Here is a 12,236-nt window from a genome sequence, read left to right on the forward strand (position 1 = left end):
CATCACTTGAGCCTGTAATAGCCTGAACCACTTTCCCATAAACTTTTTAAATTTTTTGCTGAAGCTATTTATCTCTATATCTCCATCCTACCCAGTGGCGAGAGTTTCCAAACAAAACATTTCATAATTATGCAAACAGGATATTTCCAGAACACTTCAGACCTACTCATTTGTTTCCAGAATATCCAGTATCTGGGAGATCTAAGAACCACGGATGATATATTTGGTGGGAGCTACCTGGGAGAAGTAGCTCTTCGATAGAGAATCCACAAAGCGTGGAGAACTCAAAGAAGACCCACGGATACTTTGTAAAACAAACAGAAAAGTGGGCACAAAACCAGGAGTCCCAGAGACTGGATCACAGTAAAGCTAAAACCAAATTTTATTAATTAGTATATTTGACTCGACACAACCGTTGTGTTTCGGCCAAAAGGCCTGCATCAGGAGTCTAAATACTAAGGTAGACAGCTAATGATGATCCAGAATAAGAAATACTGGCGAATAGTCTATAAATGGTCTTAAAAAAAGACCGTATCGAATCGTGGAACGGATCACTTGCGTGAGGGGTTCAGCAGTAAATTTGAAGCTCTTCATCCAGTCAACACCCGCTGTCCGGGACCAGACACGATATTCAGCAGCACATAATCAGATGAGCTTTTCAGTGGCACAATCTGATTATCCAGTTAGTGCTGGGGCAATCTGGGGGCAGAGCCAAGAGTTATCCGTTGATACTGGATTCCAACGCCTAGATAACTTTCTGGACAAGCAGGATTGCATAAATGGCAGCTCTATCTTGTCCAGATAGCTATTTGGGTTCTGGTTCTGAATACTGGCAGTACCAGGATAACTTCCAGAAGCTGCACAAGCCCCACACATTCAGTGCCAGTAGATGGATATGGGCCAGCACTAAATAAAGGGGGGGTGGGGGTGAAGAAGTCCAGACCACCACAAGAAAGGGTGTACTAAAAACATATAAAAATGGTGCGGCTTTTTAACTGCCTCTTGAATTGGTGTGTCTTAAACTTCTGTCTCCTGGAACGAGAGAATTAATTTGCTACGTTGTAATTTTATTTTCACCCGACACCATCATCGGTGGCTTTCTGCATTGACACTTGGTTATTGCCCCAGGTCTACCGTATCACGGATGCTCCATCTCTATACTATCAACCAAGGTTTACAATGACTCCTGACACAGGCTTTTTAGCCAAAACATGGTGACCGTGTCGGGTCTTTTGATAAAGGCCGATTTTATTTGCACACCATTTTTATTTATTTCAATTTTTTAACAAGAGTACTTTTGTCATGAAATACAGCCAATAAATCATTTGTTGAAATTCGTTTACAAATATTTAATACCAGAAAAAAGAAAAGGTACAAACTATTAATGAAACTTTCATCCCAGGAAAAACAATTTACATGTAGCATTAAGCTTAAACAATTTTCGCTTTCTCAGACCACTATATCTAAAAAGAGGGCGTAAATAAATAGAGAAGATTATTTATAACATTCCAAACTTGGCAACGTTATCCTCCCTAACTAAAATTATATTTGATGTTATTTCAATTGTTTCACATCTACGAAAGATTTAAGCTGATCTGCTGAATAGAAAACATATTTTGTCATACCAATTTTAACTATGCACTTACATGGGTAGGCTAGAAAAAAAGACCCACACACTTCTATAGTTCTTTTCTGCTGTGTCTGTTTTGTAACGTCTGGAAATATCCAGACTTTTTCACCTCCAAAGAGGGTATTGGCATTTCTGAAATACACTCTCATTACCGAATTGAGATCCTGTTCAAATACGAACGATACAATCAAAGTAGTTCTTTCTGTAGAATCATCCAAAGACCGTTCCAATAATTCAGATATATTATTCCAATCAGCAGCTATTTTTTGCGCGTCTCCAGTTTTTCCTTCCTGTTTCTTTGGGTTAGGAATATAATATAATTTATTTATAGGGGGCATAGCTTCAAGAGGTATATTCAAACATTCATTCAGGTATCTCTTAAATAGCTGTATAGGGGAACTCCCAAGAAGTCTGGGGAAATTCAAAAGACGCAAATTCAGACGATTAAAGTTCTCTACTTGTTCGATTTTCCGACGTATGTCAGTATTATCTTTTAACATTGTAATTTTAAACTCTTGTAATTGTTCAACTTCTCTTTGGATTTCTACAACTGTTATTGCAAAGTCTGATTTAAATGAATCTACAACAGATTTCAATTCTTCAAACTTTTGATTCAAATTAATAACTTCACCTGTTGATTTTTGAAGCGTCTGATCCATCTTATTCAGCTTTAGCCAAATCTTCTCCAAGATTCCCTCCGGTATATGCTCCGAGGTTTTAACCTCGGGTCTCGGTGTCTTTTGCAGCAGCTCTCAGCCCCCACACAGCATCTCCTCCTCCTCTCTTCCGGTGGTTTCTTGAGTTGTCTCGAGAGCTGCCGTCGTCGCCGGACACGGAGGTAACAATAAAGTTGGTGGAGATGGAGAAATTTCCTCTCCTAGTGAGGGTTCACCTTCTCCGTTCCTCCTCTCTATAGGAACCGTTTCTCTCGGCGTTTGGGAGGTGGAGGTCAGGAAGCGTTCAATGCTCGGCTGGATAGGTGAGGAGGTTGTGAGGGGGGGTACCGATCTCACCATCCCCTTTTGTTTTGTATGTGGCATTGTTTCAAGGAATTCCAAACCCAGCTTCGCAAGAGCATTTCACAGACCAACCGTTACGCCGCCATCTTGGCACCATCTTTATTCTTTCTGGTTTTCACTCCACCCTTTTTTGGCTTCCACCACTAAATATCAATGTCTAAATCGACTCACAGCCGCCAACATTTGTGGGCTAAATATTTCCTGCTTTTGAACTAATTGCAGGCCCCAAGGACAGAAGCTGATCTTACAGAAAGTGGTTCAAAAGCAAGTTTTTTTTTTTTTTTTTTTGGGGGGGGGGGGGGGGGGGGGGGGGGAGGGCACCTCCTACCTGCTGCCGTAGGCGCTCATTGTCCATCTGAAGCTGATCCAGACCCTGCAGCTCTTCAGCAAGACGATGGTTGCCTTGTCTCAGTTCTTGAATGTAATCGCAGGCTTTTGACAAGATTCCTCCCTTACTCTGCAAGGGAATGCAGCAGAGAGTTGGCTGGAGACCACAAGAAAGAGAAAGCGACAGAAAACAAACCAAAGAGCCACAGGACAGTGCATAGAGTCAATGCAAGAAACAAAACTGTACATTTAAAGAAGGTATAACAATTCTACCCAGTACTGCAAATAATTTTTCTACACTTGCATGACTGTCAACTGCAGCATCACATAACTTCATATATCATATTCAGAGTACAATGAAACCTGTCTGGGCCAGGGGTTCTCAACCCAGTCCTCAGGACACACCTTGGCCAGCCAAGTTTTCAGGATACTCACAATGAATATGCATAAATTTGCATACAATTGAGGTATAGCATGCAAATCAATCTCATAAATATTCATTGTTGGTATCCTGAAAACCCGACTGGCTACTTGTGTCCCAAAGACAGGGTTGAGAACCCCTGTTCTAGGCCAAGTATCCAGCTGCCAAGTGGGCCAGATGCTTAGAAGGGGAGAATGTAGGCCAGTCTCCTGGTTTTCATGGTATCCTAACCCCCCCCCCCCCCCCCCCCCCCCCCCGGAGTACTTTGGTACAGAAAGTGCTGCTTTCCAACAGCAGGGATTTTAAACCTCACAATGCAATGGCATAGAAAGTTTGAAAATGAGGACTGGCCAAATGCCTGCTTCCAGAAACCAGAAGAGCAGGAACCTCAGTAATCTAGCAAGTGGTACATTTATAAATCAGATTGCAATGCAGTATGAAACTCGTGTGCAAGGCCATATATCCTGTGTGTAGGCACCTCATTTCTAAGCCCCCTAGTGAAGCGCAATAAATTATTCCCCAGTGCCCAGACAAAACAATGACAGAGATCACACACAAGTACACAGCATGCAGTAAAAAAAATGAAAAGTGGTTTCAAACACTTTAAAGGGGGTTTGGCCAGATTCCTGAGGGAAAAGTCCATTGAACATTATTAATTTTTTTTTTGTTTGTTTTTGCTGGGTTCTTGAAGCCTGGATTGGCCGCTGTCGGAGACAGGATGCTGGGCTTGATGGACCCTTGGTCTTTTCCCAGTATGGCGGTGCTTATGTACTTATGAAACTTGCAAACTGCTCCTGCCCTAGTCAATCAAAAGCTGGCACAAATTAGACCAATTGGAAAATCCCAAAGGGACAGTGGGAACACAACAGAAATCTGCTGCAAGGTTTGATTTCCTGCTATATATCCTGGATACTGTACTTGATTTACAGAGATGAGCTGGAACAGCTCTCATGCAAGCAGAGGGCATAGTATCTGTTGAGTCAGGTTTTTTTTTTTTGGTTTCCTCGTTTCTCAGGGATGGCAGATGATGGTATGCAGGTCAGAGCTACGACATGGCAAGAACATCCTTGCAAGTTCTAAGCTTTGCCTGGGGAATCACAAAGCCCTGTTTTTTCCTTTTTTGAGGGGGGGGGGGGGGGGGGGGAGATGCAACAATCCGGATTCACCGCACACCTATGTCAGTGCACAGCATGTAATTTGGGGTACAATGTTCATTCAGCATACTGCATCCCTCACCAGTCCAGGTTTCAGTGTAAAACAAAAGCAACATTACCACTACCATGGAGTGCAGAGAAGCCAAGAACTTACCCCAGAGAGCTGACACGCCGCGTCCCTTACCTGCCCCGATTTGGTGCTTTCCATGGAGCAGTCGGGGATAATTTTGGACAGCTGCACAATCCAATTATTTATTTTATCCCGACGGCGGCGCTCCACTGACAGGAAGAAGAGCAGAGAAAAAGGATACTTTAATCAGATGGTTCGTTACACCATGAAACTCTGCTACAAGTGTCTCAAATTATTTTATTTATTTGAATTTGCAGCTTAAGGTGAGTTACATTCATTCAGGTATAGTAAGTACTTCTTAGATCAGCAGTGTTAAAAAAAAAAACAAACAAAAAAACCACACACCATATTCCGAAATGTTTATTCACACTTCAGGACAGAGTAGTTTTCTCCTCCTGTTCTTCTGTGTTTCCAGTGCCACAGAGCAGAGGTATTTCTAATCCTTTTCCATCTATTTTCCAAAAATACTTGAACTAGGGGCATGCGATGAAGCTACAAAGTAGTACATTTAAAATGAATCGGAGAAAATGTTTCTTCACTCAACGGGTAATTAAACTCTGGAATTCGTTGACAAAGAATGTGGTAAAGGCGGTTAGCTTAACGGGGTTTAAAAGGGTTTGGACGGCTTCCTAAAGGAAAAGTCCATAGACCATTTTTAAAATGGACTTCGGGAAACTCCACTGCTTATTTCTGGGATAAGCAGCATAAAATGTTTTGTACTTAGGATCTTACTAGGTATTTGTGGCCTGGATTGGCCACTGTTGGAAACAGGATGCTGGGCTTGATGGACCAGTATGGCAATACTTATGTACTTACTTATATACTTAACCAAAGTCACCAACCATCTTCTGCTGAGAAACTACAGAATACAGCTCTCCCAACAACCTGGTGACTGAACACCCTCAATTTGGCCATTACATGTCTGCTTCTCGACAGCTGAGAATTAAGCCTATGGTCTATAAATAGGGTGACTGTCCCCACGCTCAAGGGACACAGGCTGCTCCAGTCCTGGTTTTGTCCCCAGTGCTCACATGGAGAAATGTAATTGTTATTCCCCAACTAACAAAAAAGGGGGTTACACTTTCATGTTTCACTGGCTCACCCTGTCTTTGGCATGGAATCCTACAGACAGTGGCCACGTCCACCAACAGGTAGAGTAGGCAGGTGCCTGTAGGAAGGCACCCTGCTGGTCTGAGTGGCTTGTTTTATATCAACTGTGACACTGGAAAATAACAAGAGCCGCCATAATAGTACAAACTGTGAGAATCTTGTAGACCTTTTGCTCTCATCACTCATAAATGGGATAAATGGGGAAATTGAGGGGGGAGAGAGGTTGGAGGAGGAACCTGCTTGTCCACATGTGTAAGGGAAGCCAGAGGTAAAAATATCCAGTGCTGGCCTTGGATATTAGAACACCATGAGCCTTGTGGAAGTGAGACGACAGCCTGGAACACAAGAATCCCCCGGTGCTAGGTCCTGCACCATAAGGACAGGAGGGGAGGAAATGAGGAAAAGTTCTTCAGAGCTTTCTTTCTACTTTTTGCATGCTGATATAGTGAATGATACATACCTGTAGCAGGTGTTCTCCGAGGACAGCAGGCTGATTGTTCTCACGACTGGGTGACGTCCGCGGCAGCCCCCACCAACCGGAAAAAAGCTTCGCGGGACGGTCGGCACGCAGGACACGCCCACCGCGCATGCGCGGCCGTCTTCCCGCCCGTGCGCGACCGCTCCCGCCAGTTGAATGACTAGCAAAAGATGAAACACACAACTCCAAAGGGGAGGAGGGAGGGTAGGTGAGAACAATCAGCCTGCTGTCCTCGGAGAACACCTGCTACAGGTATGTATCATTCACTTTCTCCGAGGACAAGCAGGCTGCTTGTTCTCACGACTGGGGTATCCCTAGCTCTCAGGCTCACTCAAAACAATAACCCAGGTCAATTGAACCTCGCAACGGCGAGGGTACAACAGAAATTGACCTACGAAGAACAACTAACTGAGAGTGCAGCCTGACCAGAATAAATTCGGGTCCTGGAGGGTGGAGTTGGATTTACACCCCAAACAGATTCTGCAGCACCGACTGCCCGAACCGACTGTCGCGTCGGGTATCCTGCTGGAGGCAGTAATGAGATGTGAATGTGTGGACAGATGACCACGTCGCAGCTTTGCAAATCTCTTCAATAGTGGCTGACTTCAAGTGGGCCACCGACGCTGCCATGGCTCTGACACTATGAGCCGTGACATGACCCTCAAGAGTCAGCCCAGCCTGGGCGTAAGTGAAGGAAATGCAATCTGCTAGCCAATTGGAGATGGTGCGTTTCCCGACAGCGACCCCTAGCCTGTTAGGGTCGAAAGAAATAAACAATTGGGCGGACTGTCTGTTGGGCTGTGTCCGCTCCAAGTAGAAGGCCAATGCTCTCTTGCAGTCCAATGTGTGCAACTGACGTTCAGCAGGGCGGGTATGCGGCCTGGGGAAGATGTTGGCAAGACAATTGACTGGTTAAGATGGAACTCCGACACCACCTTCGGCAGGAACTTTGGGTGGGTGCGGAGCACTACTCTGTTGTGATGAAATTTGGTATATGGAGCATGAGCTACTAGGGCTTGAAGCTCACTGACCCTACGAGTGGAAGTAACTGCCACCAAGAAAATGACCTTCCAGGTCAAGTACTTCAGATGGCAGGTATTCAGTGGCTCAAAAGGAGGTTTCATCAGCTGGGTGAGGACGACGTTGAGATCCCATGACACCGTAGGAGGCTCGACAGGGGGCTTTGACAAAAGCAAGCCTCTCATGAATCGAACGACTAAAGGCTCTCCAGAGATGGCTTTACCTTCCACACGATAATGGTAAGCACTAATCGCACTAAGGTGATTCCTTACTGAGTTGGTCTTGAGGCCAGACTCTGATAAGTGCAGAAGGTATTCAAGCAGGTTCTGTGCAGGGCAAGAACGAGGTTCTAGGGCCTTGCTCTCACACCACACGACAAACCTCCTCCACTTGAAAAAGTAACTCTTTTTAGTGGAATCCTTCCTAGAGGCAAGCAAGACCCGGGAGACACCCTCAGACAGACCCAACGCAGTGAAGTCTACGCCCTCAACATCCAGGCCTTGAGAGCCAGGGACTGAAGGTTGGGGTGCAGCAACGCTCCGTCGTTCTGCGAGATGAGAGTCGGAAAACACTCCAATCTCCACGGTTCCTCGGAGGACAACTCCAGAAGAAGAGGGAACCAGATCTGACAGGGCCAAAAGGGCGCTATCAGAATCATGGTGCCGCGGTCTTGCTTGAGCTTCAGTAAGGTCTTCCCCACCAAAGGTAGGGGAGGATAAGCATACAGGAGGCCGGTCCCCCAATGGAGGAGAAAGGCGTCCGACGCTAGCCTGCCGTGTGCCCGAAGTCTGGAACAGAACCGAGGCAGCTTGTGGTTGGTCTGAGAGGCGAAAAGGTCCACCGAGGGGGTGCCCCACTCTCGGAAAATCTTGCGTACCACTCTGGCATGGAGCGACCACTCGTGCGGTTGCATGACTCTGCTCAGTCTGTCGGCCAGACTGTTGTTTACGCCTGCCAGGTACGTGGCTTGGAGGAGCATGCCGAACCGACACGCCCAACGCCACATCCCGACGGCCTCCTGACACAGGGGGCGAGATCCGGTGCCCCCCTGCTTGTTGACGTAATACATTGCAACCTGATTGTCTGTCCGAATTTGGATAATTTGGCAGGACAGCCGATCTCTGAAAGCCTTCAGTGCGTTCCAGATCGCTCGGAGCTCCAGGAGGTTGATCTGCAGATCCTTTTCCTGGAGGGACCACAGACCCTGGGTGTGAAGCCCATCGACATGAGCTCCCCACCCCAGGCGAGAGGCATCCGTCGTCAGCACTTTCGTGGGCTGCGGAATTTGAAATGGACGTCCCAGTGTCAATTGGTCCGGATGGTCCACCAGAGCAGTGAAGTGCGGCAACTGGTGGAGAGGCGGATGACATCTTCTAGATTCCCGGTGGCTTGGAACCACTGGGAAGCTAGGGTCCATTGAGCAGATCTCATGTGAAGACGAGCCATGGGAGTCACATGAACTGTGGAGGCCATATGACCCAGAAGTCTCAACATCTGCCGAGCTGTGATCTGCTGAGACGCTCTGGTCTGCGAAGCCAGGGCCAGGAGATTGGTGGCCCTCGCTTCGGGAAGGTAGGCCTGAGCCGTCTGGGTATTCAGCAGAGCTCCTATGAATTCAGAGACTGGGCTGGCTGGAGATGGGACTTTGGGTAATTTATCACAAACCCCAGCAGCTCCAGAAGTTGATAGTGCACTGCATGGACCGGAGGGCTCCTGCCTCCGAGGTGTTCTTGACCAGCCAATCGTCGAGATATGGGAACACGTGCACTCCCAGCTTGCGTAGGTAGGCCGCTACCACCACGAGGCACTTGGTAAACACTCGTGGGGCAGAGGCGAGCCCAAAGGGCAGCACACAATACTGAAAGTGCCGTGCGCCCAGGCGGAATCTGAGATACTGTCTGTGAGCTGGCAGTATCGGTATGTGAGTATATGCGTCCTTTAAATCCAGGGAACATAGCCAATCGTTTTTCTGAATCATTGGCAGAAGGGTGCCCAAGGAAAGCATCCTGAACTTTTCTTTGACCAGGAATTTGTTCAGGCCTCTCAGGTCTAGGATGGGACGCATCCCCCCTGTTTTCTTTTCCACAAGGAAGTACCTGGAATAGAATCCCTGCCCTTCCTGCCCGGGTGGTACGGGCTCGACCGCATTGGCGCTGAGAAGGGCGGAGAGTTCCTCTGCAAGTACCCGCTTGTGATGGGAGCTGAAAGACTGAGCTCCCGGAGGACAATTTGGAGGCAGGGAGGCCAAATTCAGGGCGTATCCGCACCGCACTATTTGGAGAACCCACTGGTCGGAGGTTATGAGAGGCCACCTTTGGTGAAAAAATTTTAACCTCCCTCCGACCGGCAGATCGTCCGGTACGGACACTTGTAGGGCGGCTATGTTCCCGTGGATCCAGTCAAAAGCCCGTCCCCGGCTTTTGCTGTGGAGGCGCAGGGGGCTGCTTAGGCGCACGCTGTTGACGAGAACGAGCGCGCTGGGGCTGTCCCTGTGCCTGACGAGGCCTTCGGGCCGGCTGGTTGTACCTACGCTTCGCAAAAGAATAGGGTGCAGCCTGCCGGGCCCGGGAAAAAACGTCCACCTGTGGAGGTGGATGCTGAAGGCGCCCGGTGGGAGAGCTTGTCGAGAGCGGTTTCCCGCTGATGCAGTTGGTCCACCATCTGCTCGACCTTCTCACCAAAAATGTTATCCCCCCGGCAAGGGACGTCGGCCAGTCTCTGCTGGGTGCGGTTGTCCAGGTCAGAGGCACGCAGCCATGAGAGCCTGCGCATCACTATACCTTGGGCCGCAGCACGAGATGCCACGTCACAGGTGTCATAGATACCCCTGGACAGGAACTTTCTGCACGCCTTCAGCTGCCTGACCACCTCCTGATAAGGCCTGGACTGCTCCGGCGGGAGCTTCTCGACCAGGTCCGCCAGTTGTTGCACATAGGTCCGCATGTGGATGCTCATATAGAGCAGGTATGACTGGATGCGGGTCACGAGCATGGAGGATTGGTAGGCCTTCCTCCCAAACGAGTCCAGAGTGCGAGACTCCCGCCCCGGGGGCGCCGAGGCGGTATCCCTCGAACTCCGTGCCCTCTTGAGAGCAGAATCCACGACCGCCGAGTCATGGGGCAATTGTGGCCGCATTAGCTCTGGGTCAGAGTGGATCCTGTACTGGGACTCTGCTTTCTTGGGAATGGTGGGGTTAGTTAAAGGTCGCACCCAGTTCCGAAGCAGCGTCTCCTTAAGGACATTGTGCAGCGGCACCGTGGAGGACTCTCTAGGTGGTGATGGATAGTCGAGGACCTCGAGCATCTCGGCCCTCGGCTCTTCCACAGAGACCACGGGAAAGGGAATGCTAATAGACATATCCCGCACAAAGGAGGCAAAGGAGAGACTCTCGGGGGGCGAGAGTTTCCTCTCCGGTGAAGGCGTGGGGTCCGAGGGAAGGCCCGTAGACTCCTCTGAGGAGAAATATCTAGGGTCCTCCTCTTCCCCCCACGAGTCCTCATCCTCGGTGTCGGACATAAGCTCATGTAGCTGAGTCCTGAACCGGGCCCGGCTCGACGTCGAGGCACCAGGGTCTCGGTGTCGTCGAGCGGCGGACTCCCGCGCCGGCGGGGACGGAGCTCCCTCCATCGACGTCGACGGGGACTCCACCTGCGTGGCGGTCGAGACCGGCACCGCAAGCGGCGGCGGTGTCGACGGCCCCGGCGCCGGGCTAGAGCTCGCCGGCGCCACAGTCATCGGCGCCAAGGGCGCAAGCACCCCCGGCGCCGGCACAGCCTGGCGCATCAGCCCTTCCAGGATCCCCGGAAGGATGGCTCTGAGGCACTCGTCCAGGCCCGCTGCCGGGAAAGGCGATGGGGCCGGTAGGGGTGTCGGTGCCCGAATCTGGTGGGAGCCAGGAGACGGCACCGAGATGCCGGGACCCTGTTGCGTCGGCACCTCTATCACCGACGGGGACCTCTCCTCTCGATGGAGACGCTTCGGCGTCGACTCCTCTCCGATGTGCATCGAGGGCGACCGGTGACGGCGCTTCTTATCCTTCTTCCGATGCCCGTCACCGGCGCCGGGAGGCATGGAGGAGGAGGATGAGGATCCCCCTCGGTCTCGAGGGACCGGGTCAGACAGGGTTCGGTCCCGTGGGACATGGGCTGAGGGAGTGACCGGGGCCGACTGCCCACGCGGCCTCTCACCTCTACCCTCACCGGAGGACCGGCGGGCCGACGGGACCTGTTCTCCTGGGGTCGATGCCATCGGTGCCGATGTCTCGGGCATCGATACCGGTACCGAAGGACCGGGCGTCGATACCGATGCCGTCGAGGTCGACGTCGAGGGGCCGGCGCAAGTTCCAAAAATACGGTCCCGTTGAACTTGCCTCGCAACCTGAGTCCGTTTCCGGAGACCGAGACACAGGGGACACGACTTTAAATTGTGCTCCGGCCCGAGGCACTGGAGGCACCAAGCGTGGGTGTCGGTCTGCGAGATGGGCCGGCCGCACCGACCACACTTTTTAAATCCACTCGGGACCTTCGAGGACATCGACGGAAAAATCGCGTCGGCGAAATTAAAGTCGTCGATGGTGGCGGAAATCACACCTCGAAAATGAAAACGACCGTGCGGCCACTAGGCCGCAACGCAACGTCCCCGCTGGAAGCGAGGGAAAATGGGAGCGCGTGCTCCTTTTTTTTTTTTTTTTTAGAAGGAAAAAAAGTGGAGCGCGCGGCAATTAAATAAATATAAAAGAAAAAAGAGAAGTTCGCGTAAACGCGACGGTTTTTCCGGGGCTGAAACAGAGAGAGCGGCACAGGCACGACTCTCTCCAGGCGCGGAAAAAAAGGAACTGGCGGGAGCGGTCGCGCACGGGCGGGAAGACGGCCGCGCATGCGCGGTGGGCGTGTCCTGCGTGCCGACCGTCCCGCGAAGCTTTTTTTTGGTTGGTGGGGGCTGCCGCGG

The 12,236-nt window shown here is 50.2% G+C and overlaps 1 protein-coding gene across 9 annotated transcripts in view; it reads right to left on the reverse strand.

Moving 5' to 3' along the window:
* USF1 (upstream transcription factor 1) overlaps positions 1–12,236 on the reverse strand; it is a 57,378-nt gene that overhangs the window by 2,854 nt on the left and 42,288 nt on the right. For 5 of the 9 annotated variants that reach the window (XM_030187116.1, XM_030187115.1, XM_030187112.1 and 2 more), the window contains exons 9-10: positions 4,706–4,830; positions 2,978–3,106 (exon numbers count right to left, since the gene is read on the reverse strand). In XM_030187116.1, coding sequence (XP_030042976.1) covers positions 2,978–3,106; positions 4,706–4,830 — 254 coding nt within the window. The remainder of the gene's footprint in view (positions 1–2,977; positions 3,107–4,705; positions 4,831–12,236) is intronic. The other 4 variants (XM_030187118.1, XM_030187117.1, XM_030187120.1 and 1 more) reach the window with 1 other exon arrangement.

This window comes from Microcaecilia unicolor, chromosome 14 (assembly GCF_901765095.1).
Source record: "Microcaecilia unicolor chromosome 14, aMicUni1.1, whole genome shotgun sequence".
NCBI classification, from domain to species: Eukaryota; Metazoa; Chordata; class Amphibia; order Gymnophiona; family Siphonopidae; genus Microcaecilia; species Microcaecilia unicolor.